Here is a 27497-nt window from a genome sequence, read left to right as displayed (position 1 = left end):
AGTGTGCATCCAGTAACTATAAGGCGGAAAAAGTAATCCACGTTGAAATTGAAAACTTTTGAAAATGTGAAACAAACTGCAAGAAGCAGAGCTGTTGGTGTGTGATATGCATCCTCTGGATCCTAATCCCCCCAAAGGCTGTCTGGTGTACATAGTTTTATCGCAGTAGTATGTCTTCAGATGATACGTTTGATACCCAAGGATGATCCTTTTTAAACGAGCTTATCCATGAAAGCCCTCATTAACAATATTAATGATTCTGACATGGAAATCAGAACTTGGAACCATTTTCCACAAAGCATAAAAACATGATTTAGCAGGGTTTGCCATGGGAATGACTCTTTGCAAAGCTAAAGCAATCCCTGGATTGAAACATGATGCTTAAAATCTGATTATGAACTTTAATTAATATGTTTTAGTAAGTTGGCAAGTCAAAAAGCTTCCTCAGCTGATTTTAAAGTTACTGCAGCAGTTTTAATTGAAAGAGTTGATAGATATACAGTTTAATTAAAATGATTTAAATAGGCAATCTAAATAATGAAAAAACAGATTGACAGTTACGGCATAAGAAGCTTTCCCTTTAATTGTTAACTTATGATCTAATTCAATGCAATATACTTATATAATTTCCTATATATAATAAAAAAGACTTTTAAGTAGTCTTGTTTGTTCGTTTGTTTTTTAGTTCTCATTGTAATGTAATTTGTTTCATAAAGTTGTACTTCCATCTGGCACTGTTAAGTAGTTTCATATATATTAATAAATACTTTTGAATATTGAATCATTGAAGCTGTCAGTTGTTATCCATTGACTCAAATTAAATGAAAGAGATGAAAGTATATATCTAAGCTATAAAGAGAAAGTGAAAGAAGGTTATACTAGCAAAACTTAAAGGACTGTTGGTACTTAAGTTTGACTTGGCTTTTGATTGTATGCATTTTAAATATGACTTAAAATTCATGGTTAGGGAAATTTACAGTTAAACATTTTTTTAATTCATTGATTTCCTTTATTGTCCCTCTCTTTATTCTGGACCTTCCCCCCAGCCCCCACACTGGGCATATACTTCTGTGTTTGTACTTCCAGTGTTTGAAATAGAACTAAACCAAAGCAAGGTTGTACTCTATATATACAGTTTTATAAAGATTTATAATTTTGCTCAATCTGTATATTGTTGACACTGTTCCTTGTGATTAATAGACATACCATTTTTTAAAGCTGTTTCATATGTACCATAATAAATTAGCCACGTCCCCTTTTTGTGCCCTTATGAAACATGCTTAATGTTTTAATGACGCAGAACAGCGAGGTTTTTGCAGCTTCAGATCTTTTACCTAGATCCCCAAATGTTGGGAAAACAACAAAGCCAGTTTTTTCCATCTGTGCATTCCATTGTGCATTCTGTTGAATATAGGACTTTCCCAGGAAATGGCAGGCCGTGTTGAGTGGCCCTCATGCGTTTCTCCAATCAGAGGACACAGCCAGAGACTCAGACGTATCACAGAATGGCTGGAGCCCGACTCTTTGGGATTGAGCCCCAGTTCCACCAGTAATAAACTTAACTGTGTGACTTTGGGCAGGTGGCTGACATTGTTTCCTCATCTGAAATAGACATTGTTTCCTCATCTCTCCTCTATTAAACTAACTAACTACCCACTTCTTAGAGTTTCTAACTCTATTACCCACTTCTTACAGTTTCTGTAAAGATGAAAAGACTTGAGACATACTTGAAATCATAGCTGGTGTATCGTGAACTCTATATAATAGATGGATTTGCTGTTTTATAACAGTATCACCATCATCATTACCATTTCACTTGACTTTGCTGTGTTCTTAGTCACAAATGGCTTCTCACAAAATAACACGGCAAGCTCCTGCTTTTGGAAGACTGGGTGATGGTAGCAGTCGGTACCATATCGTTCGCCTTTGCAACAGGACTTACTCTTTTTAGCCGTGAGGGGACAGCGGTACACATTGGCCTGTGCTCTATGCTGATGTGTGCCTAGGGGCTTGCTTGGCCTGTGGGGGTTGCTTCTTGGTGGACTCATCTTGACCTTTTTTAAATTTATCAAAAGCATGGGATATTTATCCTATTTGTGTGGTCTCGAGCATTTAAAATTTTAATTATGTATTACTCTCTTTTTAGAAGTATTAAGTTTTGTGGTTTTTTTTTTTTGCAGAGAATTTTTGTCTGCAAGACAAACTATTAAACATGATTCTGTCTATATTTTCCTTATATTTCATACTTACCAACACCAGTAAAAATACATGATAATATCTTGTATACTTGAGGTGAAAGGAAGTATGAAACTTTTATTTGACTACCAAAAGCATTTTTTCTGTGTTTTTCTCTAGGTGGACTGTATAGCCATTTTAGCATCTGAAATGCCTTTAACAGACTCTTATCTCATTTGTTCCTGTATTTTAGTCAGCAGTAACTATGCAATTTTGCCAACCAATGCAAAATAGGCAGAAACATTAAATATATACATATTATATATTTATATTATAATCTACTGTACTTAATGTTTCTAAAAGAACTAAAGGGTTTTCATTTGTTAGCTACTATTGCGTGTCAGGTTGGTATAGTCATTTTAAAGAGTCTTTGAATTTCAGAAATAGAGCTTTTTATATCAAGAAACTCCGTTTTATCACCATTTCACATTAATGTTGTCAAGGCAAAACTTAAGTGACAGCAAATCTTTCAATATTTACAGTAAATTTAGAAGTTACAATGTAAACAGATAAATAATTGGATTGCTGTTTAAATCTTTAGCCCAACATAACAAGGTTTTTTTCTGTGGACACTCTAGGATCTCTCAAGGTATGGTATTCATAACATTATCAGTCTCAATCTTGTGTTTAATGAAAATGAGATTAAAAACAAAATTCAGAAAAGTTTTATCACTTAAAGAAGAAACAAATTGCATATTAATTATCCCTGATGGACGTCTTTTGAAAAACTTCGGTAGATTACAGAAAAGTTGAGCAGCTAGTGTCCCCTGTCCCGCACAGTTTCCCCTATTATTGTCTATTTGTTATAATTAACAAAATAATATCAATATGTTCTTGTCAACTAAGGCCCAGTTTACTCAGTTTCTTTGATTTTTATCCAGTGTGCTTTTTCTGGTCCAGGATTCTCCGCAGAACCCCGCATGACCTTTAGCTGTCATATTTCCTTATGTTACTCTTGTTTGGGACTTGTTTTTCATCCTTACCTTGTTTTTTGATGAACATCTGTTTTTCAACACATGCTTAATAAGCACCCCTTTACCAGGCCCTGAACAAAACAGGCAACAAATCCATGCCCTCAAAAGGTTTAGTTTATAGGGGAGAGTTTATCGTTGACTCTTTAAAGACGAATGCCTTGTAGCACATTACTATTTAATATGACAATTGAGCGACTTCTGATTTTTCCATAATGAGCAGAAAAAAATGGAGTGGCCATTTGCAGATTAATTGCAGAAGCATAGCTGTTGTATCTCTAGTCTGTAGAAGATAGCTGTTCTTTTTAAGTGAGCGTTGTTTTTACATTTGAGAAATCATTTCGTTCCCAAAGAGTTACTCTGTTTATGTTAAGACTACAGAAATGGAGAAAAGAAAGGTCAACCCCTTGTTGCCTTCAGGGAAAATATCATCAAAAATTACATTTTACGTTGACATTTTTCTGGTGGTTGACTAAGAAGCTTTTCATACAATTGCTGCCATAAACTTGGTTGCAGAGAAGTTAAAAAAAATAGGTGTGATAATATGGTATATCAGAGATGAAGGTATGGTTTGCAAGTTTATGTTGCCAGATTGTTGCTGATTATAGTATTTTTAGTTGGAGTAGCTAAAGAAGCTGAAATAGCATGGTTTTGTTGAAAGCTTTGGCACTGGAACTTGATATGGGGCCAACACCTGTTAAACCAAGAAAATAGGAAAATTCCAGGAAGGGAAGGTACTCTCTGGCCATGGAAATTTGAATCAGTTAAATTATTTTGGGCATTATAGTGACTACATACTACTTTATTTTTGCCTGAAAGATTGCCGTGTTGAAAGCATCTTGCCGACCGGTGGCAGCTGGGGAGACTGCTGGACGTTCCTGTCCAAGGCCAGTGTTCAAGTTAACGGGCCATTAGCCATCAGGGATGGGCAGCAGAAAGTAGTTATTTTTGGAAACCTTTATTTACTTTGGGGCCATTTACTTGAGCAACTAATACTGTACCCTACAGCCTTTAAATAATTGGACTGTGTAAAGAAGACACCATCAGTACCTGTCTAATCATGGGCCTGTTTAAATATATGGACATGAATGAAACCTTTTTGAAAGAAATTTTGCTGTGAGCTATATTTTCAGCCACATTGGCCAAGCTCTTTGAACAGTTTCATTGTATTTTTTCCTTCAGCTCTATTTTTCCACTGTACACACATTTAAAATCAGTTTCCATAGTGACATCTGGTGGTAGTTTTGAAATCCTAGCGAGTATGTTTGGAATGATAAATATTTTTATTTAATAGCTCCAGATTTCCGGCTTCTTTCAAATTTTTCAGCTTTTAACAAACTCCCCCTGAAAATGCCTTCATCGTATTCTTGAGATTGGAAAAACTAGGCCATCTCTTGTTTCCGTCACATTTCATTAAAGCTGAGAAATGATTCTTATAACATTGCTGGATGGTGCACATATACCAAGCTTGTCTGAACTTGTCTTCTGTGCTCAAAATGCACAGTGTCGAATCAGACAGCAGCATCCTTACCTTGCCTGCTGCTTGTGCACTGTTAACCTTTTGACAAGAAAGGTGTCATTTCCACCACCGCCATCTCACTGGCTTTCTCTGGTACATCACCGATGATCTCGTCTGGCTGCGGGGAGCTCTGCGGCAGCCCTGGGCTATCACTTCTTTGTCTTTCCCAGCCCAGGCTTACAGATCATCTAGTTGGTTGCATGCCATTGTTGCTCTCCCAGACACTGAAAGAGGAACAAAAAATAGGCCCAGAGAGGGAGGTATTTGAAGACAAGAGGGAGATCATTGGAAGTCAGTGTATGGATGTATATATGTGCCAAATGGAGTATTACTGTGGGTGTGTGTTTAAAAAAAAAAAAAAACTCCTTAAAACCAGAGTTTAAGTATTTATAGTTTTTGTTGGTTGTTTCAGGAAAAGTGAATTTATAACCCAGTGTGCAGAAAAGTAGGAGTTATTGAAAGCTGGTTTGGTAGAAGATCATGGATGAGAAAAATGGAACTGGTGTAGTTTTGAGAACTATAGTAGGTCTCTGAACACAGTAGGTCGGTTCACTTCCAGCAATACCTGGGAGTCTTCAGTAGTTATTTTCCTGTGTTAAAGTACTTCATGATGGAATTTTGAAAACTTATTTCTTTTGAATGAATTAAGATAACTAAGTTACAGAAGAGAGCCATCTATGCATGCTAGTTGTGGCTCTAGGAAGGATGGGGAAAAGAATGGTGACACGTGTATAAGGACTGAAATAATGACTGAAGGAATAAGGAATAAGTGAGTAAGGACTGAAAGAATAAAAACTGCTCTGGTCAGATTTCTTAGTAGCTGCTTTGTTGGTTGTCTCAGAAACAAGGACGCCTATAAAGAATAAATGAGATTCTGATGAGCCCCTGGTTAAGGAGGTACCTTACTCTGGACCCTTATAAAGAAAAGTGAAGTCACTCAGTCGTGTCCGACTCTTTGCGACCCCATGGAGTGCAGCCCACCAGGCTTCTCTGTCCATGGAATTTTCTAGGCAAGAGTGCTAGAGTGGGTTGCCATTTCCTTCTCCAGGGGAATCTTCCTGACACAGGGATCGAACCCAGGTCTCCCTCATTGCAGGACTCTCATAAACACTCTGCAAAAATCTCTCTGCTGAAATATGGTCTATTCCCATCTACACTGTGCTTTCAGAATAGTGATTCGAATTAGAATCTGCAATTAAATAGTGCTTAGGCACTGGACCCTGAACCTCTGTGACCAAGCGGAGCCCTAGAATCTTCTCTGCTTTATTGTCCTCTAAGTTTGGGAAAGACTCTGACCTCCACAATGGGAAACTGCCTGTGGGCTCTCATCGTGGCAGCCCCCACCCACATCCGTGATACCCCGAACCCTTGCTGTGGTCGTGTGTGTGATGGTGAATCTGTGGCTAATGATAACTGTATAGCCTGATGGTGAAGAGCCAAAGTTCTGGAATCAGACTGGCTCATTCACATCTCAGTTCTCCCTTTTTAACTGTTGACTGACTACTTAATCACTGTGCTTCTCAATCACTCTAAGGCTAGGGCCAGTTGCTTACTTTATCTAAACTTCTGCCTCCTCATTTGTGAAGCTTGGAAGAAAATCAAATGATTCCTGTGTTCTTTAAATGATTTAACACATGTAAGCACCTAATGAAGTCCTTGACATGCAGTAAATCCTTATATTGTTAAATTATTATAAATACAGCAAATGTACTCATGTTATTATCTAAGCATTTTTTTTTAAGAGATTATTCAATATGCCCTCCTTTCCCTTTGGAAGTTAAAAATTCACCTTATTTTTTAGTTACCTATCAGCTGTATTAAGTAATTTTGTTCTTTTACAAGGATATAATAAAATACATTAAAACATGAACATCTCAGAAGTCACGATATAAAATATACATAAAGATATACAGTCCAAGAATTCATGAAATATAAACACCTGAGTATCTCACTTAGGCATGTTTAATTGCTAATTCACCCAATTCTAGTTTCTCCCATACTTGAGTAGAGCAGCTTAAGTGTCTCACTTTGAACTGATGGTAATATCTGGTGATTCCCTGGGCCTTGACACCTTCCCTCCAGACCGTGGCTCGGCAGTCAGGCCCAGGTGGGGTCCCCTCAGTTGCTAGGGTGATTGGGAGAGAGGGCAGTTCCCAGCGGAAGCATCCGTCTCGTGCCTGTGCACTGCAGTCTGGACGCTTTCAGACCAGACTCCACGTGGGACTGGATGGAAAATCTAGAGCTGTTTTTGTCTGTGATTTAAATCTTATAATGTGTTTGCGTTTTCTGTCTCTTTTTTTTCCTTCTACCCTGACACTAAAAAAAAAAAGCTATTGTATGTGAATGAACACTTAATTCACGCCTTCTGAATACTGATCTGCAAAAAAATGGACAGCATAGCACTGACTTGTCTTTTCAGGCTTTTCACAGTAAATTTGGTTGACTGCACCTTTGTCATACTAACGGTAAGACTGATGGGATTTTGTTGGTACCTGAAGTCAGAAATTCCTGGTGTTTGAACTCCAGCTCTGCCATTTCCTAGGACCCTGGGAAAGCCTCATCACTCTTAATCTAAGTTTTTCATTCACAAAATGAGGATAATAACCCCACATATATGGGAAGATTAGATATAAGGAGTGAATAAAATAAGGCATGTAAGATAGTTATAGTGCCTGATATAAAGATGGACAAAACTTTTCCTAATTATTGTTATTAAATGCCTACAAATGACATTGAGAGAGAGACACAGTTTTTAAAATGAAGTTGATTAGAATTCAAAAGAGGTGAGTGCAAGTACCTTGTACCTGTCTTGAAATTTTCTAATAATACTTCACCTGCCAAGTGAATTATGTTACATTTTCATGACATGGCAGAAACAAGAGAAGCAATTGTGCATTCATTTGTTTATGTAATCCTCTTAGGACATTCAGTTATTCCCTGATGTCCTTTGTATCAATTGATGGGAGTGATAAAAAAGAAAAACTGGAAAAGATTACTTTCCCTTGGTTACTTAGGGCACTCTTCTTTCAGGCTAAAAACAGATATAATTTTGCTAATTTAGTGAACAGATTCGGTATGCATAGACTCATGTTTGGACAAGAGAAAAAGGAACACATGTTTGACTTATCTGCTGTACAGAGACCAGCTAGCTCCTTTTTTATTTAAGAGTTCTGAGTCTTTGTTCCATAGTTTTAGGAGGAGATCCATTTTGAGGGGTTGCTAAGAATTAATGAAACAGTAGTCGGAATGCTTCTGAATAGCAGTACATATTCATTTTATGATAATCCAGCTCACATTTTAATATTTAGGTTTGGTCTTTATAAGTTGGACATCTTTTGGGGAGGGTTAGATATAATTATTTAGCATTTAAAATAAACGAGGTCTTTTTTTATATTAATAACCTCAGATAAGCACATATTTAATTTTACATCATGATAAAAAATAAGAAATACAGATGTGTATTCAGTCAAAATAAATACTGCTTCATTTCTGAGCACAGATTAAATTGTTATTTGTTACTTTTTCCATAATATTTTGCATTCAATGGAAAACTTTAGGGATTCTAGAGTTGTAGGATTTCCAAAGTTCAACCTGGATCATATTGAACACTAAAAGTAGCATTAATTCACAGTGATGCTCTTCCCTGGTGGCTCAGATAGTAAGAATCCCCCTGCAACACAGGAAACCCAGGTTCAATCCCCGAGACGGGAAGATCCCCTGGAGAAGGAAATGGCAACCCACTCCAGTATTCTTGCCCAGAGAGTCCTATGGACAGAGGAGCCTGGTGGGCTACAGTCCATGGGTCATAAAGAGTTGGACATGACTGAGTGACTAGTTCACACACACACACACACACACACACACACACACTCTGCACAAGAGAAAAAAATGCAGTGATGTATTTTGGGAAAACCAAATGACAAGATTACACCGTTGAATAAAAAGGTGGGGTTTGCCCAAGACAAGTGGACATTTCCGCTGTTAATCATCCTGAGATTAAGTATGCCTCTGAGTGATTTCAGGGTCTGGGCCAAAATGTTACAGACATTCTAACCGTCTTCTTTGTAATTTTATAGCTCTACCTCTCACTGGTTGACTTAATAAGAAATGTGTCCTAGTTTGGGTCCATTTGAGGACTATTCTGTACCAAGTCCAGTTAACATATACATTCATTCTTGTTCATTCATTTAATAAATAGTTATATAAATAGTAAGTAGTAATGTGCTGGGTAAACTGGTATTTGACAAGGAGGCGGTCTCTGCCCCTATGGAGCTTGTAACACGGTGAGAGCATTGATGTTTTTAGCATCTTGCTGGTGTTGCCATTTGTTTAAGGCTATTAAAAGAAATGGAAGGATTTCAGGACATAAGAGATCATATTTGCCCATTCATTTCTTTGGGCTGTTTTGAGACTTAAATCAGATAATTTTTGTAAAGCACTCCACGTGGTGCTTGGCACGTAATACCAGCGATGACAAAAACTTTTTTAAGAGTGATATTATGTGCCAAGTGCTGTATTTTAATCATTGTAAGTGTATTAGCTCATTTTTTCAGCATACTGTTATTATCCCATTTTTTAAAAGAGGAAACCAAGACACAGAGAGGTTTGTTTGCTTAAGATGGCTTAGCTGTGAGCCTTGCATAAGTCAGAGTTGTCATGTAGGCTGACACTTTGTCATAGTGACAAGTTGTTGTTGTTGACACACTGCTTCATGCTTTTCTTCTTCCTTTGCTAGGTGTCATAGAGACTTCAGATCGACTGGACCGCGAGTCGACCTCTCATTACTGGCTGACAGTCTACGCATCTGATCAGGGCGTGGTGCCCCTGTCCTCCTTCGTAGAGGTCTACATAGAGGTGGAGGATGTGAATGACAACGCTCCGCAGACGTCGGAGCCTGTTTATTATCCAGAAATAATGGAAAACTCTCCCAAGGATGTATCTGTGGTCCAGATTGAGGCATTTGATCCAGACTCTAGCTCTGATGACAAGCTGACATACAAAATCACAAGTGGAAATCCACAGGGATTTTTTTCAATTAATTCTAAAACAGGTATGTGTTAATACTATTATGTATGAAATATTTATGCGTGTACCCGTTTGATTTGGGGAAATTTAAGAATTAAAATTCTTTATTTGCTACTTTTCTTTAGCTTTTGATAAATCATTTTCCTTTAGAATTATTTAAGACAAGCTTTTATTCTCTGATGAAAATTTAGCCCCATTTTTTTTTCCTTTCAATTTGCTTTTATAAAACTACTTTGCTTCTTAGTAGAGTTTCACTTGCAGGTGAAAAAGCAAATATTGTAGTTTCATTAATAGCTCCTAAATTTAGTAATGTATTTTAAACTTAACTGCAGATTCTACTGCTGCTGCGTTTTCCAAACTCTGCATTTTATGAAAACTATCAAAAGAGTTTATTTCACAGTTCACAGTGCTTTTTTTTTTTTTTTTTAAGGTTGTTTTGGAATTTTTCCATAGAGCAGTGCTGTGTGTCTGCAGGCAGTAAAGGATTAGAATTCAGTAATTTTCAAACTGGGAGCAAATTCTTGAACTCACACGTCAAATTTTCCTTCTGACCATTTTTTTTTCTCTGAACATCCAACATTCTAAGAAGGTGCTTCCTTGACTCCAAAGTCCTTATAAACTTCGAATGTTTGAACTTTTACATTTGACAGTGCATCAACTTTTTCCTTAAGTCTTGGTTCTCTTTATCCTATTGCACATACACATACACAGAGGTTCAGCATAGCTATCCTTTGTGTAGTAAAAAGTTAGCTACCATTTATGCATGAAAATTTGCAAGTGGAGTCTACAAGCTCTCTTGATCAGAGTTAAAACAGGACTGTCCACATGACACCAAGAGGACAGTTCCTTTGCAGGAAGATAAAGCTTCTCTTGGAGGAGGTCGTTGGCCTTTGAGTCTAGACTCTTCAGTGAGTCAGTATTTCCCATAGAATCTAGTTTCCATAATCTAGATTATGAAGAGGTAGATTTATAACTTACATACCTCTGTCATGCCTTTGCTTATTATGTCTTATTTAGGGGAACTGTCCTGTTTAGTTATTGAGTTGTCTATTTGATATATCAAGGAAATAACATATAAAAACCAAAATTAAGAAGGCATTCTCAGCTTCCTTGCAAGTCTTTGTTATTCCTTTTTTTTTTTTTGTACTGTTCTTATTTTATAATTTACTTTGTTGAACTTAAAAGGAAGCAGTTTTTAAGGTGGAGAGAAGCTTGAATTCAATATCCATGTACTGAAATGCCTGTAGAAAGATGCTTGATAAGGGAGCATGTGTGTATGTAATATTTTGTGTCTTAAAAAAGGATGTTAAAAAATTAGTTTTTAAGCCTCTTGTCACCATATTCCAACCTGTCCTATAGACTGTCTTTCTTGATTAGTACAAGTAAACAAGATTGATTTTTGACTATACTTTTGCCTTGAGATTAATATGCTCTTGCTCTTTGGCCAAATTTTGATGTGTTTCTCTGATGGAGATTAAAAGTGAGGTTTGGATTGTTAGAAAATCAGTAGCTGGTTAAGAATGATTGAGCCCTGTGAGAATTTAATTATGTGGGAGAGAAACAGGACTTGAGGGTCTTTGCTTTTGGAAGTGTTAGGAATAGGATGCCAAGGGAGTTTCTTGAGCCTAAGAATGAGCGCTGGGACTAAGAGATTGTGTAAGAACACCCGGGTGCCTCAGACAGTAAGAATCTACCTGCAGGGCAGGAGACCTGGGTTCAGTCTCTGGGTTGGGAAGATCCCCTGGAGAAGGGCATGGCAACCACTCCAGTATTCTGGCCTGGAGAACCCTATCGATAGAGGAACCTGGCAGGCTCTAGTCCATGGGGTCGCAAAGAATTGGACTCGACTGAGTGAATAACAATTTCACTTTACTTTTTCATAAAGATTGGAATCAGCAATACCTCTGGTTACTAAAGGCTTGTTTAAGCAGTGTCTTTTATACTGTTTCACAGCATTACTCATAACTCAGTTCAGCCTCATTTTTGGTGAAATAAAAGGAAAGAACTAAGAGCTAAAAAATTTAGAACGCACTGTCAAATATAAAAAGAAGAAAGATGAGATATTTATAAAAATTTCAGAGGAGGATTTCATAGTCAAGAAACTATTTGCTTGAAACGGGGGCTGGTCACAGACCTTGAGAAATCTAGAAGCCACAGCCTCAAGGTGGTAATTCAGGAACATAACCACCCCTTTTAAACAATTGCTTGTTGAGTTAGACTTTAAAATATTTTCACTTTTCTTATATCATCTCTCTTTTAGATTAGATTAAATCCTCTGAAGAGACAGGCAAGCAAGCTATACATATGCCCTTTGCAATATCTGAGCAGATACCATATGTCTGGACATAATGTGTATTTGAGGACAGGAGAAAGAAACTGAGAGAAATTATATAAGTTAGAGCTACTGTGGGGAGCCTTGAAACCTTGGTTATCTGTCTTCGGCCTCTGAAATGATGAGGACACTTCTGTTGTGTTATGTCTTGAAGAAACGGGATTAATGTGGTATCGCCACTCCCTTTAAGTCTGTCTGTTCTGACAACTCTTTGGAAGGGATGTTTGCTGAAACCTCAAAACTCTTCCTTTGGGGAGAAGAAATGCCATTTCGGAGTCCATAGCTAGCTCCCAGACCCTTGGGCGGCATATAGATCCTGCTGATAAGACAGTGGGGGAAAATTCATGCAGATTCCCAAGAGGTTTTATTTATTTATGAGTTGAAGGCAGATAACAGTGGAGAATAACTATAGTTAGCACTCAGGAATATTTGTTGTGAAGCATGTAGTAAACTGTGTTTTGTAAAAATGTCTGATCATTCCACAAGTCACCTAAGTCTCTCAAAGTCTAGAAATAACCATATATTAGCATGGGCACTGTAAAAGAAGATAGTAAATATACAGCTTCACAAGGTCTACCTCTGGATGCTTCTATTTCCTCAACTCAGCAGATAATTTGGGCATGACCTTCAGGGTCCAAATGTAATGCCTCGAAGGATATATGTGCCTCAGAACTTTTAAAGCAGACTGACTTTCAGTAGGCTGGTCAGTATCACTGGGGGCCGGATTGTGAAAGCTGGTAAAGACAGTCAGGTAGAAGAAAGTTTCCGTGATGCACTGACCCATCACATCACCTGGGGTCCCAGAATCATGTTGCTTAATTATTAATGGCGGAGTGAGAAAATCACTGGGTAGGAACGCATGAGATGTGGGCAGTGGTGAGGTTTACCTCTGGGATCTTGGAGAAAACTGGCGTCCAGGTCCTGACGTTCTGTGAGTAGTGATGAGCATCTTTGCAGCTGGGAGAGATGCCACGGCCTCTCCCATGTGCAGGGGTTAGTTACCTCTGTTAACACCGCATGAGATATCCAGGGTCTCAGTAGGTTGATAAAGGCATGCCTGTCCTTTGGATGAACAGATCTGATGAAGTAAAATGGGTCTACTTGCTTCTTAGTGGTTAAGAGAAATTTAGGAACCTGGTGATTATCACAACATCTAACAGACTAAAGGAAATCTGAATTCATTGCCATTCAAATCATTTTTTAACCCATCAGATGTTTACTGAGCTGCTGCTGTCTATTCAGCATGTTAGGAGATACTCTGAGAGTTAGTAGTCTGCGTGCATGAAATAGCAGAGAGAGACAGGTGAATGTGAGATGTGTGCTCAGGTGCTAATAAATGCCTCTGGAGGAAGTGGGAAAGTGATGATGACAGATGTGGTGGTGCAGGAAGGAGGATTAGGCCCCTTGGAAAAGTTAGGGTGCTGATATAGCAAGTAGTCAAGTGGATGGAGAGAGACGGGGTTCGGGGGTGTTCACATTGGGACAATTAGAAGGAGTAGTGAGGCCAAGAAATCCAGTTCAATGAGTGTATGAGAGAATGGCTGTGCTTGGTGGAAAGGCGTAAATACCAGAAGAGGTCAAGGATAATATTTATGTTATTTTTATAAATAATGACCTATTTTGGAGAGTCTCTGTGCAATCCCTTGGAATGTTCTGTATAAACTTAAATCAGATGGCCTCACTGAGTCCTCCTGGAGAGGAGGAAACATCCCCCCAGAAACTTTCTCTCTCCTATTGTCATGGTGGGACGCCTATTTTTTTAAAAACGGAACCAAAAAATCTTGTCTAGGACTGGGTTTGATCAGCTGAGTTGGGGATTCTCAGTGACAAGTTTGGATGAACATTTTTAAATGTATTTTGTGCCTAGAACTGCCTTTCTGTGTCTCAGATGGTTCCCGTTATGTTGTTTTTAACTGGGGTGTCAGGGTGTTTCCTTTTAACAGAAGGTACAAGCAAAAGCCACTTGATCTTTTCTAATTGTTTCCTTTTCTAATACACACTTTGTTAACGCCAGAAGTCCTTATAACATTTTTTGTTTGATTATGCTCAGTATCAGGGTAAATCTGCTTCTTTTAACAAAAAGCATGCAGTTGCTCGAGGTGGGAGAGAGACAAGAGCAGAGAGCATTAGATCGTCTGAGCCCGGGCAGCCTGGCTCCTGTATGCACATGCGTCACAGCTTCCTTGCAGAATGTCAAGGACAGAGAAGAAGGGGGCCGAACAATGGGGACCAGTGTGCACTCCCAGGCTCCGTTCTCCACAGGGAACCTCAGCAGACTGGAGCCGCCCCAGCAAAGTGTCTTTCTAGTCAATGCTATCAACGTGAACTTCTGAGGTCCGATAGGTCGCTTACAGTGGGCATGTAATTTCCAAGTGTTCATCTGGGGCCTGTGCATGCTTTAGAAACGACTACAGTTTTACTCCCTTATCACTGTGTTGGTATTTTCCAAGTTTTGGACACAAAGCAAGTATTGCTCTTTGCTTTTAAAAAAGTTTTACTGGACTGTCGTTGACATACAGTGAATTGCATGTGGTTAAAGCCTGCGATTGGATGAGTTTTGACGTAGCTACCCAGCTGTGAAACCATCGCCGCAGTCAGGCAGCAAACCTACCCATCTCTCCCCCTACGTTCCCCAATCCTCTCCCTTCTATTGCTGCCTCCTCCCGCCCCCAGGCAGCCACTGATCTGCCTTCAATCACTGTATATTAGTTTGCCTTCCCTAAAGTTTTCTATAAATAGACTCACAGAGTGTATACTGGGTTATTTTTTTTGTAAAGGTTCTTACACTCAACATACTTTTGAGAGTCACAGATGTTGTAGTGAGGACCGGAATCCACTGAAATAATTCATACCAGCCAGTTCTAAACCTGCTTGAGCTGCAGCACATTGCCCTTTCCACGGAAACCACAGGGAAGGTTGCGACCCACTCTTTCTCCTGCTCTCTCTGCCTCCTGACTGGCCCCAGTGCAGACCCGCTTGGCTGCGGGGAATAATAAACTCTTTTCAGTGACAGTGGTCTCCTGATCTAGTGGCCTCAGCATTCTTGAATGATAAGAAAGCCTGCATTTTCAAGCACTTTGAGGCAACTACTGTTTGTGCTTTCTTTTACTCATGTACAAACAAGCATGCATTATTTTTTTCTTGTCTTTTTCACAGGGGTGGTAGCATACTGTACACAGTGGTAAACATCTCAGGTTTTTCCCTTATTAGCATTAGAGGCTGTACCTTAGGAAAATTACTTTATTGTAGTCATTGATGGGCTTGCCACCTTATTATAAGAATATAGGTACATATCCATGTACCTTTCATACCCATTTCACTGGTCCACTTATTTTACACTGTCTAGTAAATGTTTGTCGGAGAAGGCAATGGCACCCCACTCCAGTACTCTTGCCTAGAAAATCCCTTGGATGGAGGAGCCTGGTGGGCTGCAGTCAGACATGACTGAGCGACTTTACTTTCACTTTTCACTTTCACACATTGGAGAAGGAAATGGCAACCCACTCCAGTGTTGTTGCCTGGAGAATTCCAGGGACGGGGGAGCCTGGTGGGCTGCCGTCTATGGGGTCGCACAGAGTCGGACATGACTGAAGCGACTTAGCAGCAGCAGCAGTAAATGTTTGTGGGGTTTTTTTTTTTTGGTTTTTGTATCTTCCCATTCATTGGGGGTACATCTTCCTGTTTGGGAACAAACACTGAAAAATAAATTTTTCATGGTTAAAAATAAATTCATCAGAAATGTGTATTAAGTAGAGGTGTCCTTTTTGAATATAGAGTATGTTTGTGGATGTGATTTCTGTGTGTCTGCAAGAACATCTTCAAAGGGTTTAGGCTCTTTGACGACTATTGGATCTGTTTCCGTCTGCTTAAAATTTTAAATGGTTTAAAAACTTTCTTGAGGCTGTTTCAGCTTACTGTTTTCCTAGCTTTTCCTCTATCAGTTCTGTAGAGTTAAAATTTCATGTGTTTTGGAGGCTGATCTCTACTCTAAATCTCTTATTATTAGATCTGGAGTACATGGCCCCATTGAAATCACAGAAGCCACACAGGTCCCTCTCTTTGGGCTGATTTCTGTGAGACCATCACATGCTTGTACCTTTAAGAGTTGACCTTGAAGGAGATGGCTGAAGAGAAACCAGCAGCCCTTGGCTTTCCTTCTTTCGCTACTCTTCTGTGCTGTGTTCTGATCTTTCTTGTCCCACTCTTCCACCCCTGACCTCACTTTTAGATCAGGCTGAAATAAAACTTTCTCCGGGAGCCAGAAGGGCAGTGACAAGTACAGCTTATTAAGCATGAGGCACTTAATGTATTAAAGCAGCCTCATGTAGTTGATCTTTACAAGAAACCCTGTGAGACAGGCAGAGACTGCAAATGCCAGCAGTCTGCTGTCTTCTCCATTTGTGTTTTCCCCAATTTTCAAGTAAATTATATGACTTCAGTGGAGAAGGAAATGGCAACCCAGCCCAGTATTCCTGCCTGTGAAATCCCATGGACGGAGGAGCCTGGTGGGCTAACATCCTTGGTTGCAAGAGTTAGACACGACTGAGCAATTAAACCACCACTACGTAGGGCTTGAGAGAGAGGGAAAGGCCACCTGAGCTCAGAGCCAGGGAGACATGAGTTTCATGATTGCTGCTTCTGGTTGCAGGATCCCACGTTCACTTGATGGGCTTTCGGGTTTGGGATGTACATGTGGTTTCAGATCTGTTTTTCCTGTACCTTCTCTGTTTTTTGCTGAATTATATGATGGTTGCTTTTTAGGCGAATCTTATTTCTAGTAATATTTTCAGACTGAAAAGCACAAAGCTTATAAATAACACTAAGTGTTTAAACTTCGTTTTGTTAACCGTGTACAGTGAGGATCATTAAACCTTTGCTGTGAAGGGCCAAGTCTGAAATAATTTCAGCTTTGCAGGCCACAGAGTCACTTCACAGCCACTCAGATCGGTCACTGAAGAGTGAAAGCTGCCCTCGACAGCAGGAGAATTAATGAGAATGGCTGTGGGTGCCAATAAAACTTTATTTATGAGCATTGAAATTTGAATTTCATATACTTTTCGTGTGTCACAGTATATGCTTTTATTTCTGATTAAGAATGTAAAAGCCATTCTTAGTTTGTAAGCTATACAAAATCAGTTCGGCAGTAGTTTTCTGACCTTTTATATGTTGATATATTTATTAGTTGGGCTGGTGGTACTGCTGATTTATTTCTGAGAGGGTAGACTACTTGATATTCCTGAAGTAAGAATTAAATTTATTTTCCATTACTCTAAGCAGTGAATATTTTAAAAAAGATGAGATCTGTATTTTGCTTCTCCAGGTTATTAAAATTGTTCTTTAAAGAATAGTAGTAGAATATTAGTTACCAAAGTTGAAATCTCAGAAAACATTTATCAAGTTGATGATAGACTGTTATTCAGATCGCTTCTACTTTAAGAAGTAACTGTTTCTTGTTCGTTAGAAGATACAATATTTTCAAGTTTTGAGATTTTCACACTTCTTTGTGCTATTATATCCTGTTAAAAATATTTCAGAGCTTGAAATTCCAGCTCTCATAGTTGGTTATGTGTATATTTATCAGATCTTTACCATTTTCTCCATTTTTGTTCATCCCTTATTCTGCATTGAGATGTGCATGCTCAAATTAACCAAGTTACAGCTTCATATGCTTTGTAGAGGACAGCTTTATACAGGGACCTTTTATTCATTTGTTTATATGCAGAATAGAATAATGTAGGGTTATTTTATGTTCAATGTAAGAAATGTTCTTTAATTGCAGATAGAATAGTATATATGTGTGTATATATATACACATATATATATATAAAATATATACACACATACATATATATATAGTGATGCCTAAAGCATGAGAAAGTCATAAAATGCTATAATAGTGAATAGGTATGCTGGGTAACCATCCATGTTCTAGGCGAGTGTCGTATTACAACTGTTTTTTCTCAGTCAAAGTAAATGGCATTTTATTGTGGCTGAACAAAGTGCAATAGGAAACAGCTATAGCTGCAAACAACTTCCGAGGGTTTCCGGTAACATTTGATAGCTGCACAGGAAGGAAATGAAGGGCCAGTCATTTTACAATGACAGGAATTCATTAAAAAAAAAAAAAGTTTACTTATTTGTGGTCTTTTCCCAAATATTTGCAAATATTCAGGAAGACTCTATAGATCTTACCTGTTCTTCCTGCTTATTTTTTATTTTACCATGAAGTATGTTATCCTTAAAGTCTAATAAAAATCAGATTTTATGCACTGCTTTTTCTGCACATATTGGAATAGATAAACTTTTTTACCCCAAAATCTGTTAATCTTGAATCCTTAAGATAAATCGTTTCAAGGAGTATTCTGTTCTTTTCTATGTTGCTGAATATCATTTGCTAAAATTACTTTAAGTACCAGTATTTTAAGATTTTGCATTTAAGTGCCTGAGTGAGATTAGCCTCTTTTACATCAACATGATGTTAACTTTATAAAATGGGTTGGGTTTCTCCCTTCTCTATCAGTGCTGTATCTGACATTTGTGGGAATGTCGGAGGCAATTCCCAGTAAATTGCATTTGGCTTTTGATCTTATGTTTATCTGATGTCTCAGCACCACCCATTTTTTCAGTGAGAAACAGCTAGTCAAGGTAGACTTAAAGCCAGAAGAGAAGTCTGGCGATTTCAGGGTGCAAATTCTTGCTCAACCCCTGCTTGTGTGACTTTAGGCTGGTCATTTGATTTCATTCTTTGAGGGTTTTCCACGGGACTCTCAAAGTTTGAACTAAATGAGTTCCGAGCGCCCCTCCATCCTTGACAGCCTATGAATAGAGTTCCATTTTTGGCTCCAAGCCTAATCCCGCTGGCACCAGGACTGCAGAGACAAACAATAGCTGCTCAGATGGCGGCAGCTGCCAAGAGAGCTCCAGACAGGCTGTGGTTACATGCAGCCTTAGAACACCACCTAAATAAAGACAGTGCCGTGCTGCAGAGGATCGCTGAGCCCAAGGGCCAAAGCTCCAAGGGGACGGATGCTGAGTGATAACCGTAGAAAAACTGGAAGTTCGCTCTTGGCCTGTCAGGCAGTCTGTATTTTTAGATGCGAACTCCGGTAGCAATGCCCATGTCCCTGCCTGCCTTTGCAGGTCTGCTCTGCCTCTCCACTACGGGCGCTCGTCTCATCTTGCTTGTTTTGTGGTCACTCAGTCCTGGCTAAGGCCCTGGAGGGTCAAGGTGAGAACTAAGCGTGATATGGAGGATGTGGTTACTGCTTAGTCCTTATTCTCCAGCTGACTTGTCTGAAAATTAGCAGAATTCATACGATTTCCATTTCACCTGTTGGAAGAGGAGTCTTAGAAGTTTGAATAGGAAAACACTGTCCTTGGTCTGGTTTCTGTCCTCCCTCCTCCCGTGGTGTCCTCTGCCTACCCACACTCCAGACCTCAGGACTTTTAGCTGTGCTCTTTGTAAATTGCAGTTAACAGCCTTGTTTTGCGAACACTGTCACTTTATTTAAAAGCTGGTTGGGCACAAAGATCTGTAGACTAGAAAGTCCCTTGGAACCGTATTTGTCATGTGCTCCACATGGAATTCTACAGTTAATGTCTCTTGCTTTCCTGTCTCACTGTCCTTTGCTTGCTTTAATACTTTATTTTAAAAATTAGAAATGGTGGTGACGTTCAGTCACTCAGTCGTGTCTGACTCTTTGGGACCCCATGGACCCACCACACCAGATTTCCCTGTCCTTCACTGTCTCCGGAGTTTGCTCAAACTCATGTCCATTGAGTTGGTGATGCCATCCAACCATCTCATCCTCTGTCACCCTCTTCTCCTCTTGTCCTCAATCTTTCCCAGCATCAGGGTCTTTTCCAAAAATTAGAATAAAAAATTAGAGTAACTGACATTTACTACTAATAATTACCAATGTAGTGCCTCCTTTATTTTCCATACATTTGATTAGTTCCTGTAGTTTTGTGGTAGCTGAACAACTCAGAACAGGCACCATGGAAACTTAAAAAAAAAAAAACCAAAATTGAACAGTATCAGCATCTCAAAATCTTGGTAAGTTTTGCTCTTTTCACTATTTAGAGTTAAGACAGCTGCTTACAGAATTTGGATCTTAATATAACAGTATGTTTGCTATTGAAGTACCACTTCAAATTTTAACCACAGAAGAAGATTCTGACTATTGTGGATGTTAAAATTGGGTTTTGACATATATAATTTGAAATGGGAAACTCTCCAAAGGAATAGAGATGAGTTACATCATTTAAATTAATTTAAAAAGTCAGTGTTTTGTTCACACCAGCTACATTTCCAGTGCCCGGTGACCACGTATGCTGGGGCGGCTGCGTCTGATGGACAAGGTGGGACCTGTCCATCATCGCCAGGAGCTCCGCGACCATAGCGCCTTTCCAGAACGCGTGTTGCTGTAGTTCATGCGTTTCTGTAAAATAAGCAAAAGGATGAAGAGTGGCTGCAGGAGTAATCAGAATAGTGGGAAATGTTAATTAGGTGAGCAGGCTTTTGTGCTCTTCCTTGATCTTTCTCCTTCCTCTGCTTATTTTCAAGTAGAATAACTGGAAAATAACTCAAAGCAAATTTCCTGCCAAGCAAGGTGAACGCATGACCACACAGCTTTTTTTTTTTTTTTTTTTAGAGTCAGGACTTTTTCTTTCACAGTTTTGGTTCTTGAAAAACTCCTTCTGCAGATCGCAAGTTATTTTCTGTCTCCAGGCAGTTGGACCTTAATCCTATTCAGAAATTCTGTTTTTTTGTTTGCTTTTTCTTCTCAGCTGCCATCTCATTGCATCCCTGGTGCTGATATTTCAAACCCTTCCTTCCAGAACCTAAGCCTTCCATTGTCCCTTCTTGGCTTCTTTCATTCTTAATGTGGCTTCAGGCTCTGATGCTCTGTGTTTACTCAACTCCCCTCACCCCTTTGCTCGATGGTGTTGAGTAAGCAACTTAATTTCTGAGCCTGTAAAAATATTTATTTATTATGGTACAGGTATCGCCATATGTATATATATGGATCGAGTGAGATAATACATTTAAAGCTCATAGCACAATACTTGGGCATTTACTGAGCCAGAAAACAATTAGAGATGAATGCATTTGATGCATTAGTTAGCTTTTGTTTTGGAGCAAGGGCTTCCCTGGTAGCTCAAACGGTAAAAGGAATCTGCCTGCAATGCAGGAGACCTGGGTTCCATCCCTGGGTTGGGAAGATCTCCTGGAGGAGGGCATGGCAACCCATTCTAGTATTCTTGCCTGGAGAATCCCATGGACAGAGGAGCCTGGTGGGTCACTACAGTCCATGGGGTTGCAAAGAGCCAGACATAACTTATCAAATAAGCAACAATAAACTGTATTTGCTCTTTCAGTCCATTTCTGTTTATAACGGCATTGGTCTACAAATGGGATGTTTTGTAGGGCAAGGAAATTTTTTGTCTTTTCATTTCTATTTTTAACTTAACAGAGTTCAGGAGAAAAGAAGGATAAAGACACAAGATTACAAGAGGCAGCACTTGCCTATGCTTTTTTTCTGCCTTCTCCCACTCTTATTTTATTCTCTAAAGTGCTTTTTTGGACCTGTTAAATAACAAATGATTAACTGTTGCTGTTTTTTTTTTTTCTTAAACTTCACGTAAGTGACAGTTGAGAATTTTCAGAGAGTTGAAATACCAAAGTGCAGTAAATTATACAGTGTGATGTGATGGGGAGGGAGGATTAAAAACCCCAAACCTCTCACCTGGGCTCCAGGAAAACTAAATTCTAATCCTGGCTTTGATGCTGATTTACTGGTGAGTTGGAACAATTTAATTTGTCTCCGGCTCAGGTAGCTGAGTTTGATCATCTTAAAGGCTTCTCTCTATTTCTGAAGTAGCGCACTATTTCATGAAGTATAGCTGCTTCTGGGATTTAGTGGTAAACATGACAGATGAGCACCAGTGTTTAAAGAGAAAGAAATGGATACACTTATTAGATATTTCATCCCAACAGGGTTAATAGCATGTATGTAGAAACGGTATACTCTGGATTCGTTTTTGAAAATAGATGTTTGTCAGGCAGGCAGGCAAGGTGGAGGATTAGCAGGCTTGAGATGTGGAAAATTACAGAGGTGAAGATGGAAGTGAACTGCATCATGAATTTCGAAGCTAGATGGCTCCTTGGATACCATTTCTGTCGTGTTCTGCTCCCAGTGTGGTGGCCTGCCGTGAGGTCAAGCGCCCCTCTGGAGAGCATCCCGGTCTTCCTCGATGTTCCTGCTTCATTAGAGCATTTCGTTTTCTCTCAGAGTTCATTCTGTGTGGAAATCCACAGGAAGCACTCATTTTCTCCGAGGGGCGGCCCCGCCTCACACCTCCCCATGGACAGGCTTGCCCTGCCCTCCCTGATGTGGTGTTAGGGGCCAGGAAGCTGTGACCCTCGGGATAGGCGTCCTTGGGGTGCAGGTGCGCAAACGTGGGAAGGAAGGGCTGGAACACCTTACATGTAGTTGGCCCGCACCTCCTGCATTGGTTCGTCCACGTCTGGATCTTTGTCTTTCTTCCTTTGTGGTTATAATCACTCATCGCATACACTCTGTTAGCCTGCCCGACCGTCCCCTCCTCATTAGAGAAATCCCTTTCCTCATCTTCCTGCCTCCCTGGCTCTCGCTTGATCCTCTTTTCCAAGCTTCCCTGAAGCTACTTGGCAGAGGGAGACTTCCTCCTTTGCTTCTGAGGCTTCTTCATGGTGTTCTAGACACTTCAATAAGGTTGGCCAACCCTCCTCTTTATTTTTCGGTAGGAGAAGGAAATGGCAACCCACTCCTGTATCCTTGCCTAGAGAATCCAGTGGACAGAGGATCCTGGCAGGCCATGGTCCATAGGGTCGCAGAGAGTCGGACACGACTAAAGCGACGAAGCACGCATGCACACACTGTTCACCATTCCTCACTCTCCTTTCTGTACGTGGGGTGTAATTAAGTCTGTCTCCGCCTCTGGCACCTTCTCTGCGCTTCACATCTGTGCCTCTAATTGTCTTCTGCTGGACACCACCATCACCTAGACCTCCTGCCTCAAGGCCTGACGCCTCTTACCTGTAAATACATGTTAAACGGTCCTCTCGTATAAGCTATAAATTTGTACCATTTCCAAGTTCAGTGTAGTCTATGTGCCTCTTACTCCAATACATATGTTAAAAATCTACTCTTATGTTTTTAAGAAGTTCATATGTTCACACATTTAAGTGTTTTTTTTAAGATAATAGAGATAGAACAATATAGGCAAGTACACGGGAAAGGCAGAGTCTTGTGGGACTTAAATGAGTGACTGGAGTGCCCATGTGGTGATGTTATGACAGAGCAAGTAAGAGAGCCTGGAAAACCTAGGAGCAGAACCCCAGGCTAGGCTTGTCACGGGAGACCTTGGAAGTGAGGTTTAAACTGAGAGGCCGAGGAATGGATAGGAGTAGCTGGGATGATTAATAAAAGGAACAGTAGAATTCATTGTGTTTAAATGGAATTAATATTCCATTTGAGTTAAGGGAGAATTAATTTTAAGTATATAGAACATTCAGTTAATTCCAAACCTAGGTGATAGGTTTGCTTTTTGTCTTTCTGTGTTTTAGTCGCTCAGTCATGTCCCACTTTTTGCGACCCCGTGGACTGTAGCCCACCAGGCTCCTCTGTCCATGGGGATTCTCCAGGCAAGAGTACTAGAGTGGGTTGCCATGCCTTCCTCCAGGGGACCTTCCCAACCCAGGGATCGAACCCAGGTCTCCTTCATTGCAGGCAGATTTCTTACCATCTGAGCTACCAGAGAAGCCCGAGAATACTGGAGTGGGTAGCCTAACCCTTCTCCAGGGGAACTTCCTGACCCAGGAATCTAAGCAGGGTCTCCTGCATTGCAGGCAGATTCTTTACCAGCTGAGCTATCTGGGGAACTCTTTTGTCTTTATACTGAACTGGTGATATGGACATATGATCATCCTCATTAGCAGTCTGGCATGCTATAAGGAAACTGTAAAGTGAGGAAGCATATTTGCTAAGATACTTACTTATTGGTCACAGAAAGTTATTTGCTAAGATTTCCTGTAATAAATCATTATGTTCTACAGAGCAGAACCCTGTTTTGCTATGAACATGACAAGCTGTGGCCTCTTGCGATGTCAGCATTAGCAGCAAGTTTCTGATGGGTACATGAGGACGATTAGATGGGACTAATCACAGCAATTTCCTGTCATTTTTGAATTCCTTAAAGCCACAATCAGAAAGTGTGGTAAACTTTTGATAAGCAGAAAAAAAGGGGATTAACTTTAAAAGTTCTTTGACTAATGAAAATCAAGCCTGTGCAACAGTAAGCCACATTTTCACACCATTAAGCATTGTGAACCATTTGCCTTGAACCTCTTTTCATCTAGAAATACGGTTTTGGAAAAACCCCAGATTCTAATGTACAATATAGTCTTTTGTTGTCCTTATTAAAAAGAGAGCGTTGCTTCACTGAATTGTGGGGAAGATAATGTTGATGTAGATTCTTAGTGACTATTTAAGGGAAAAAAGACTTTGAATTAAATGAAAACACAAACCTTTCATTTGCAAGTTTAGAGAAATGTTTTAAATAGCCTTCAATTGGTAGTTTTGTGAAATTAGCTAGGATAATAGGAGAAAATCAATTAGAATGATAAAATCTATTCTTAAATATGAATTGTTTGAGATATTTCTCTGTGGAAAGCCACAGAAAGCTGGGCAAAAGGAAGCTTAATCTTAGCGGTGATTTGCCACCTAAAGGCCTTACCTGATCCTCACATCTGATATCACAACCACTCAGTTTATACCTGTCCATCATCAACACAGTTTGTAGAGGATATTCTAGTGGTTGGAGGAATTTTGTTTTTAATTTGTGTGAAGTATAAGAATATATTTCATTAATTTTAATGGCCTTCTAGGTGTAAACATATGTTGACAGTTTAAATATATTTAGATAGATATTCTTATTTGATAGGAAAATCAAAGGAATAATGGGTATGGGGTTTAATTTGAGGATCATTTCTTTTCTTCTTTTTTGGGGAAATTAAATGATTGTTATTTGACTAGCATTTACTGGAAAATCCCATTACTTTTTATGACAGTTCCTCATGTTTGAGGGTAGATGGCCCAGAGGTAATAAATCATAGTCAACATTATATTTTCCAGTAGTCCTTTTTGATATAGTTGTAGAAACTTTTTCTGTCAATTCTTAATCACCTCTGCAGCAGTCACAGGAGATACGGATGAGGTTGAAATCCTGGATAATTTCATCTTACTTTTTATAAATGTTTTTTTCTGAGAAAATGTAATGTGGAAACCACTAAACAAATTTTTAAAGTGTAACTGATTTTTTCCACTTAATACCTGTCATTTATCTAGTATGTTTAAGAAATGTTAAGAAGAGAAAGTATGCTGTGTGCTGTGCTGTCAGTCATTCGTGTCCGATGCCTTGCGGCCCCATGGATGTAGCCCGCCAGGCTCCTCTGTCCATGGGGATTCTCCAGCAAGAATACTGGAGTGGGTTGCCATGCCCTCCTCCTCCAGGGGGTCTTCCCAACCTAGGAATCGAACCCAGGTCTCCTGCATGGCAGGCGGATTCTTTACCGTCCCGAGCCACCAGGGAAGCCCTGAGAAAGTATAAAGTATGTTAATAAATAATACGTATGTTTGTCAATAAAATAATTAACTATACATGAATTAAAAATTTGTTCCTCTTGGGAACAGATTACGCATTTGCTCAAACTTCTACTCTTGGTGTGTGGTTGCAGTTACAGTATTTTGTGATGGACTTTATTATGTGAGTATTCATGGGCTGTTATCATTTCATAGGTCTCATCACAACCACAGCAAGGAAACTAGACCGGGAGCAACAAGATGAACACATATTAGAAGTAAGCATTTCTTTCTTTTTAATAATTCGAAAGATACTGTAATAATTTGAAGAATATTGTAATCATAAATAGTATGAGAAAGAGCGATGTCACATTAGTCATTCATGGCTCCTGCTATATTGTTATATTAGCTTCTAGTTATTAAGAAAAAGGAAAATAAGAAAAACATTGTGAGTACAGTTCAGGTCTTCTTTACACTCCTTTTTACTCCCAGAAAATAAACAGATGCCCAAACACCCAGAGCAGCAGGTTACAGACGATGGCATCCTTCTTCGTGTGGTCCTCTCACCCTGGGTAGAACCTCACAGCACACCTGTTACCTGTGTGCCTCACCCTGGAGCCTGAGTTCTCTGAATGTCAAAGGCTGATGGGAGCAGGTGTAAGATGCTTAGGGCTTCAAAGATGATGTTAAGATATTGATGGGAAATAAGATTAGTTTGCTTATAATATCGTGTATGTTTTTCTGGAGTCCTTTTGTGGTAATTTATTTGAAGGCCAAAGTTGGCATGGATTTGACTGTCTTAAAAAAGAATTTGTTTTTTTGTTTCTTTAAGTCACACATGAAATGCTTTGTTACTGGTGGTGGGTTATGACCCCAGACTTAGGAACAGTTTGATGAATGCTACAAAGCATAGTACGTGGTGTATTTCTCTTTTTTCCTTTTCCCTATGGATCATATGAAAACTGATTAAAAGGAAATATTTTGAGAAGTTAAAATTAAAATTGTAAATACAATTCGGTTTTATTTTGAGAGTTTGGGAAGGAAAATCATGTACTTTAATTAAAGCAGTTAACTTTACTTACTCTTGACAAGTACCCTCAGGATACATTCATTCACACTTCTATAAACAACAGAATTTGCACCTGCCAGGCTTTAAAAGGAACATAGTTCCACAGGAAACTTCAATCTACTTCAGTGTTTTTAGTATTACATTGATTAATTTGGGAGGATCTGGGTGAGGGGAGAATAACTAATGTTGTTCCTTTTAATGTACATATTGAAGTGAAAATGAACATGTAATTTGAGAGTGAAATTATTTCTTATGCATACAGAAGCATTCATCAGTGTAATCCTCAAGAATCTTAGATTTTCATGCCAAAACTCAATACATGAATACCTAGAATGAAAGTTATTTTGCATTTCTTTTACTGAAAACCTTCTTTAATAAGTTGGCCTTCAGTTTAAGTGTTTGTGTCCTCTCTACCAAAACTTCTAGACAATAAAAGAGAGCCAAGCAAAATGACTGCTAGTATTAGAAGGCTTGCTCCTTATACATAATGTGTATTTTAATTGGCCGGTTTAACTTATTTTATTGATGAAGTTTAAAAGTGATAGTTTTTAAATGCAGCATGTTAAGATTTTATTTTTAAACATATACAAGAGGACTCTTTAAGTACTTAGCAAAATCTTCCTTCACTTAAAAATACTAAATTTGTGAGAGCTTACCATTTTGGTGGCTGTCACATTACAGTTGGGTGTGTGGGGAAGAGGGATGACGGAGTGAGGAGAGA

The 27497-nt window shown here is 39.2% G+C and overlaps 1 protein-coding gene across 5 annotated transcripts in view; it reads left to right on the top strand.

Moving 5' to 3' along the window:
• FAT1 (FAT atypical cadherin 1) overlaps positions 1 to 27497 on the top strand; it is a 125094-nt gene that overhangs the window by 53462 nt on the left and 44135 nt on the right. For all 5 annotated transcript variants that reach the window (XR_009691637.1, XM_061134766.1, XM_061134763.1 and 2 more), the window contains 2 exons: positions 9461 to 9775; positions 25924 to 25985. Coding sequence is in view for 4 of the 5 variants with exons in the window: in XM_061134766.1 (XP_060990749.1) it covers positions 9461 to 9775; positions 25924 to 25985 (377 nt within the window). In the remaining variant the exon portion in view is untranslated. The remainder of the gene's footprint in view (positions 1 to 9460; positions 9776 to 25923; positions 25986 to 27497) is intronic.

Source organism: Dama dama, chromosome 32 (assembly GCF_033118175.1).
Source record: "Dama dama isolate Ldn47 chromosome 32, ASM3311817v1, whole genome shotgun sequence".
Classification (NCBI taxonomy): Eukaryota; Metazoa; Chordata; class Mammalia; order Artiodactyla; family Cervidae; genus Dama; species Dama dama.
The sequence above is the reverse complement of the archived record's forward strand: the minus strand, read 5'-3'. Positions and strand labels throughout refer to the sequence as shown.